We start from the raw sequence: 7,928 nt of genomic DNA, 5'->3' as shown, positions 1-7,928 counted from the left end.
CGTAGCATCAAATTTCATATCTTTTTTTTTCCAAATATTTAAAATTTATTATTTTAAAAAAAAATATTTAGTAGTAAGAGTAGAAAAAAATTTAATCTTTTAAAAATATTTTTGGTGAGATAACAACTATAAAATAAATATCACGATTTCAATGATTGATTTATCGTGACACAGTAAAGAACATAAAATTTAATATTAGAGAAGATAAAATTGATTTTTATTAAATAAATATTAAAAAATTATCAAAATAGATATATGATAAGTCCTTATATTAAAGTTTGAAAATTAAATACACATGTTTTCTTATTATTGATGTGATGTGGACAAAAGTATTTTAGCCTGATTTTATAGGGGTAGAATAAACTTACCCTTTTTAAAAATCATACTTATATTTATTGATTCTACAGTACATGTTTGCGAATAAAATCAATGGAATTAAGAAAATGTTTTCTCAATTAGATAAGACATTGAGTCTAAATGTCTAATACGTCATCGCTTAATTACGTAATCACTTTCCTCACTTCTTTATCTCGTTCTGCAATATTACACACTCCACTCTCTTCTCCTTTTCATTCACTACGACGATACAGATCACCATGGATCAACCAACGCCCACTACCAGACCCGTCGGCGGCACCGAATACGGCTGGTGCAAAGCCGTTCCCGGAGGCACCGGCTCCACCGTTCTCAGCCTCCTTCTCTCTAAACCTCCACAAATCCCCCACCTCCAAAATGCCCTCCACAAACTCCAAATTTCCCACCCAATCCTCCGTTCAAAGATCCACCTCGACACAACCACCAACACTTTCCACTTCGTAACTCCCCCAACTCCCCGCGTCCAAATCGAACCCTTCGATCTCCAATCAACCTCCCAAATCCTCCAAACGCAGACCAACGATCACGATCTCATCGACCCCTTCCACGCGCTACTCGAACACGAGATGAACCGCGACACGTGGCGAGATCCTGAAGACGGGGACGCCGACGTTATGTACGCCAGCACGTACGCGATTAGCGACAAACGGTTCGCGTTGTTCCTTCGTCTTCACACGTCGGCTTGCGACCGTGCTGCGGCGGTGGCGCTGCTTAAAGAGCTCTTGAGGCTTGTCGCCGGACGAGGTGGAGGTGACGGTGGAGACGTGAAGGATGATAAGGTGAATCTAGCTATTGAGGATCTGATTCCTGAAGGGAAGATGAATAAACCGTTTTGGGCGCGTGGATTTGACGTGCTTGGTTACTCGCTTAATGCGTTTAGGTTTTCGAATTTGAGTTTCGTGAATGCTGATTCTCCTCGAAGCTCTAGGATGGTGAGGCTTCAACTGAATGCAGATGAAACCAAGAATCTGATAGATGTGAGTCCCCACTATTCTTTCTTAATTATGCATTATTACAATCTTTAAGCTAAGATGTGTCAATTTTTAATTAATTTATTTTTTTCAAATGATTGTCTTCTAGAGTTGGACACATAATAAGAGTCAATATACCAATTTTTGTTTTTTGATTTAAGAAAACTATACACAAAATACTACTATTACTTTGTGTTGTTGTAAGTTCTAAAGTATCATTTTCATGACATTTTGGATATTTTTTAATTAGTTTTAGAGTACATATTTATGTTTCTCTTTTAGATTGTTTACTGTGTACATTAGATTACTGTTATATTACAAAAATCAGATCAATGGTACATTGGTACTAATATTAATTACCCTTATTATTGATAGTTTAAGGTTATGCAGTCAGTATGTTTGTGTCTAATTAATATGAGAGTGGTTAAATGTAGTACCATGTTTAGTTGAATAATATTGTACTAGTAACATTTGAGTTAATATGAGACAAATAAATATTTCAAACCCAACCAATCATAATGAATGTTGGATTCATAGTCAAATGCTGTAATTAGGCGACTAGGGATAGGGATGAAACACAATGAAAGCAGAGATTCCAACACACCTCCTCACCCTAAGGCTCGTCTCAATGAGCCTGAAGCGTGGGCTATGCAGGAAGCCCAATAACAGGTCTAAGATAGACTCTGATACCATCTTAGAATTTGTGTTAGACCTAAGGGCTGCCCAAACTTTATAAACACGATATAGGTCATATCTCTAAGCAATGTGAGACTAAATCCACCTATTCAAGTCCAACACTATGAAGGTGTTGGAGGTAGGCAAGCCAAATGCCGCAATCAAGCGACCGGAGGCGGTGCGAAAATTTCAACAATTGGTTATTAAGATAAAAATATGCATATTAGTTGGAGTAGCTGAAAATAGTAATAATGAAATAGATAGATAAATTATTTAATCATATGGGAATATTATTGAAAAAGTTGATAAATATTTTTGTAATATTCTAAACTGACATAATTTGTTAGCAACAACAAAAACAAAATTCTTGCTTTGTACCGAAAAAACAAAACTCTTACTTTCACTGGTACTCGTAGTGGTGGTGACTAGTGTAGGTCCACTGATTTTGTTTTATTATTTAATTTAATAATAATATTCTGAGATGATTGGAGAGACGTTTATGTTGTGTATGGGGTCGATGTCTGGAAGGAAGATTGAGGATATGACAATATGGGATAGATATGGGTGCAATTTGTATTTAACTCTAATACTTTCTGTTAGATTATTAATATCAATTTAACAATATAATTTTAGTAATTTAAGCATATTAGTCTACATTAATTTTTGTATATTTTAATGTATTATTATAAACTAAAATTAAAATATGACATAGTATAAATTTAGATTTTCTAGGAGACCATGTTAAATATCAAAATTAAGGGTAATTTTATTGGTCTATTTATTTAAAGATGAGTCAAACTACTTAGTTAATATAAAATAGGTCATTAATTAAATAGAGCAACAACTTTCAAACTCCTGAAGAGAGTTCCCTCTTCATGTGATTCTACTTAATTCAAAAGCTTAACTTAGTCTCTGTATTTGTACACATTTATTTCCTTTGATGTAATGGAACAATTAAATGTAGTATAGAACTAGTATACCCTTGGCTTATAACCACTGATTCAATATTTTCAAAATGTTAAAAGTTAATCTCGAATATTGCAATCCTCTTTAGTTAGCCTAGGTTTCCTTTTTTCTATAAGGAAGTGAAGGTGCTAGCCTTTTTGAAAAAAGTTCTCCATTGGCACATTACTTGTATACAGAGAATACGTCACTCTCAGAAACTCAAGTCTGGTAAGAACTAAGAAGTGAGAGCCTCCACTATGAATAAGGGGCTTGTGTTTTCATCACGCCCGGTGGCGTGATCCAAACCCTTTAATAGTATATCAATCGATTTAATCATCTAAACAAAGTGATAATTCATATTTGTTTTGGGAGAAAAATAGCAGCCAACTTATAACTAATATCAGCTGCCATTTTTTTGGAAGTACCAATTTTTCATCTTTTCTTTCATCTGTGAATCTTTGTAATAGAAATTTATGCACTGAATATTATAAGCCAGCTCACTGCTCACGTAATAAAAGGTTCTTCAAAATGCTATATCTGTTTGTTAAGCATCCATTGTTGTACAATCTAATTGTTATGGCATCCTAGACTCACTTTTTGCCTATGATCTGGCAGTTAAATGAATTAAGTTAATCATGCAAGATTATGTAGGGATGCAAATCAAGAGGAATTAAACTTTGCGCGGCACTTGCAGCAGCTGGAATGATTGCTGCATGGAAATCTAAGCGCTTTTCTGATTATGAATCAGAAAAATATGCTGTAGTAACACTCATTGACTGTCGCCCACTTCTTGATCCAGTACTTTCCAGCAGCCATTGTGGTATGCCGTAGTTTCTGATATTCCTTGTTCCTTTTTGTTTGTTTTATGGACTTTGATTGAATGGATGTGTAAATTTTTTTACACCAACAATGCATACGGATTACACTCATGGCTTATTATATATATGCTACTTGATATTACACACAACCGATTGACAAAAATTTCTTCTGATCATTTTAGTAATGAAATTAGGTTCTCAAGTTTCAAACAAACTAGTGAAATTAATAAACTTGTGATGCTTTTTAAATCATTTGGAAAGAGTTTAATAGTCTTGTCTATTTATCTGTTGATTGGTTCAGGATTTTATCATTCTGCGATATTAAATACCCATGATGTGTGTGGAGAAACCTTATGGGAGTTGGCAAAGAGAAGTTACACATCCTTTGAAAATGCTGTGAACAACAATAAGCATTTCACGGATATGTCTGACCTCAACTTCCTCATGTGCAAGGCCATTGATAACCCTGGTTTGACACCGTCGTCATCTCTTAGAACTGCACTGGTCTCTGTATTTGATGACCTTGTCATTGATGATTCAACTGAAATGCATGAAGAGCTTGGATTGGAAGACTATTTGGGTTGTGCTTCCGCACATGGTGTCGGCCCATCGATAGCCATATTTGATGCCATACGGAATGGAAAGTTGGATTGTGCTTGTATATATCCTTCACCCCTTCATTCAAGAGAGCAGATTCAAGGATTTGTGGATCATATGAAGAGAATACTTGTGGGTGGTTGTAAGAAATAGGGAAAATCAATAATTTAATTATGAGCATTTGGTGAAAAATTTATTGACCAATTCGTAAACTTTATCGCCTCTTCATTTTCAATTTGTTGTGGTAATATCTTCTACCCTAATGCTGATTATTTCTCTGCTGAGTTGGTCTTAAGAAATGCGAGGTTGATTGGTTTATTTCAGTCGGAAACCTAACAATTATGACTGAATCAAGTTTCTATAATGCTCACACACATTTGCATACATATTAACATTTTTATAATGTCATCATTTTTGTTGTAACTTCCACTTTGTTTTTGAACACCTATACTCTGATTTTGTCGTCTTTAAAACAAATCAGACATTGCCCACTAAGTTATTGTATTTTTCAGATAAGCTATTTGGAGAGAAAGATGATTTTCTTGATTTAGAAGTGGAATGAAATTTAATACTCTGATAGATATTCTGATAGCCAATTTTCACTCTTGATTAAAAAATGCTATAAAATGAACCATTTTATGGATAAGCAAAACATACTCTCTTGCTTCATAATTTTTATTTACTGAATCCATTGTAGATGCATAGAACTCATTTATACTGATATAAAACACCAAACATCCAATCGGGTAGTAGGTTAGGTTATTATTTCTACTTCAGTTTGTTTATGAGACTATCAGGAAAAATGAACAAGTCGTTTATCATGTTAGTAGTCAAATTTTTAGTTTACCAATTTCCACATACTTATTCATTAGAATTACTATAAAACAATCTCTTAGGATGTAGAATAGTGCTTACTTACGGTAGTTAAAGTAGATAAGAGTTGTTATAGAAGTTAGTTGGTTAGTGTAGCGGTAAATTCATGACCATCAAGCTATGAATAAGTTAGACGTTAATAAAAAACAGAGTCGTCGCCGTGCTTTTATTGTTTTCAAGGAAAAAGGGAAAGGTACGAACAAAACCCGAAAGATAAGAAGTTTTCAAATCAAAATTAATAAAATGTCAGAGATTACAGGTAAGGGGGTTGTTTACACAGAGGAAAAGTGTTAGACACCCAAAATGTCTTAGGTACTCCTAAGGAGTCATTTTTTGTATGCATATGTACTTTTCAACAAAAAATGTTTGCAATAAATAGAGTGGAGGGATGAGAAAATAATTTATTAATTATATTTTTTTTGTGTTTGACAAGACCTTCGGACTTGTGCCTATGTACCAACATAAAATGAGGGATCAAAATCTCGTAGTTCATAGTAACAATTTCAAAATGAGTATATTGCTTTTAACAAAAGTTTAAGTTTAACAAATGCACAAAAAGCCTAAAAATGGTTTGAATGAGTGTTAGTTCTTTTTGGCTTTTGAAATTTTAAGTCAAGTATGATTAAGTTCATTTACAAGTTTAATTAAGAAAAGAGTTTAAAAATGCAATGGCATAAGGCCAAAGTTTCTAATTTGCAAAATGGTCTAAGTTTAGAAAACAAACACAATCAAAGAAGATTTTAAAAGGAGTGAGAGATTTGAAATTAAAGAAATGGGGAGGAGATGAAGAGACTAATCCTAAGCACAAGTTTAAAAGTTAAGAGTTGAAAAGATCTGACCAATGGGCTGCAATCCAATATATAAGAATGTCATATAGAAACCCAAATTTCCCTTGGACTTTAGAATCAAGCAATATCAATACACAAATAGTAAGATGAAGAGCAAAACATCAAATAAAGATAGCCACATCCAAACTTAGCAACTTCATGATCTTCTTCATAATCTTCCATGTATCAGATGACTTTAAAGATAAGCATTAAACACAGGTTCAAAGTAACAGCTCCAAAAGATCATGTTGCAGATGAACTCAAATGGGATCACAATACTTGCATCGGATGAAAGTTCACTTCACAAGCACTTGGTTTCATGAAAGTTGGCATTGGCCAAGTCCTTTTGCATAAGGGGTGTTGCCTAATTCTAAGTCCAATGTCTCAGAGAAAACCAACAGTCCACACAAAACGTCTTTTATGGTTTTTGTTGTTATTATGTACATTAAGGTCAAAAGAACACAAACAAATATATACCATCACAGAATAATCACAAGATATGGCTCAAATGAGCAAAATGAAAATGACATTAAAGTAAACAACTTAAATGGTATGAATAATGGCAAATGAATAAGAGCTCAAAATTAAAGTACATAAAAAATAAATGGCTTGAAATTAAATGTTAATTGTTAATTGATTAGAAGTTAGTATTACTTTTGTTTTTGTTTTGTTTAAGTCATTCTTTGGAGAACGCTCAACCCACTATTCACAAGCATGAATCCTTGAACCAAGACATCTTCCAAAAGAATGAAAAAAGGCCAAGTTTCCACACAATACCATGAAAGAGAGGACACTTACAATCTCACTTACTAGAATGATATGCCTTTTGTGTCACACATATAGCATTATGTTAAGCAATCATAATTGGACTTATGTAGAAGTCACAACTATTTGAGGTCGGGCAATAGAAATTTTGGTGTTAATGCATGTTAGAGACATAGTATAATGAACTATGCTCCTAAAACACACCACACACAAAAATAATATGCAAAAGAGGTGGACCTAATCTCATCCACACTTATGTTAATTTTGCAATCAACTAGCCTTAGGATATAGAGATATCATAGGTGCATGACATGAATGAACAAAGAAGGGTATTGAGATGAAGAGGGAGGGGGAATGGAGTCAACACAAATTGGTCAAAGGAGGACTTTTATCAAATTAAAATCATTCATTCATTTTGGGAGATGAAAGGTATATTTCATCAATCCCCTAAATCCAATGATGTTAACTCAACAAAGTCAAATTAATCCTGACCAAGGCCCAACAACACAAGTCAAACTCAACAAGTCAATATTAGAAGCTCAACATAATTTATTTTGCATTTAAACAATTAAAATTAATTAAATAATACATTAAATTAAATTATGGTTTGTCAAAATCCTAAAACCTCATCAAAACACCAAATAAATGGCCATGAGATTTATCATAGGTAAAACAAGGTCAAAGGACATTGGAGAAAAAATTTCATAATTTTTGGAAACTTAAAAGTATTTTTAAACAATTAAAAATATTCACAAAATCAATTAAATCATAAAAAATATTAATAATGATCCAAAAAACAATTTTAATTCAGAAAATGAAAGAGGAGTTTATTTAAATTTTTTTGGTGAAACTCTCATATTTTTTGGACCAATATTAAAATTAATATGAATTAATGAAAATAAACCAAATAAAATGAAAATCAGAAAATGAGAAAAAATGTGGACCACTTGATCTCCCTCATTAATTGAGGTGACAGATCAAGTGGCTGCTAGCGCGCATTCCACCATAGTCACGAGTCAAAGCGTAACACAAGTGGTAATCAGTTCAACGCGCGAGATTAGATCATTTCAAATGGATCAAGT

General features: G+C 33.3%; 1 protein-coding gene across 1 annotated transcript; it reads left to right on the top strand.

The window, feature by feature from the left end:
- The first annotated feature begins 448 nt into the window (after positions 1–448).
- On the top strand, positions 449–4,704 carry LOC127091978 (uncharacterized). Its single transcript, XM_051030734.1, has 3 exons — positions 449–1,352; positions 3,618–3,786; positions 4,086–4,704. The coding sequence occupies exons 1-3, from the start codon at positions 597–599 to the stop codon at positions 4,532–4,534; spliced, it is 1,374 nt and encodes a 457-aa protein (XP_050886691.1). The 5' UTR covers positions 449–596; the 3' UTR covers positions 4,535–4,704.
- The last annotated feature ends 3,224 nt before the right edge of the window (positions 4,705–7,928 follow it).

This window comes from Lathyrus oleraceus, chromosome 6 (assembly GCF_024323335.1).
Source record: "Lathyrus oleraceus cultivar Zhongwan6 chromosome 6, CAAS_Psat_ZW6_1.0, whole genome shotgun sequence".
Classification (NCBI taxonomy): Eukaryota; Viridiplantae; Streptophyta; class Magnoliopsida; order Fabales; family Fabaceae; genus Lathyrus; species Lathyrus oleraceus.
This window is presented reverse-complemented; position numbering and strand designations above follow the sequence as displayed.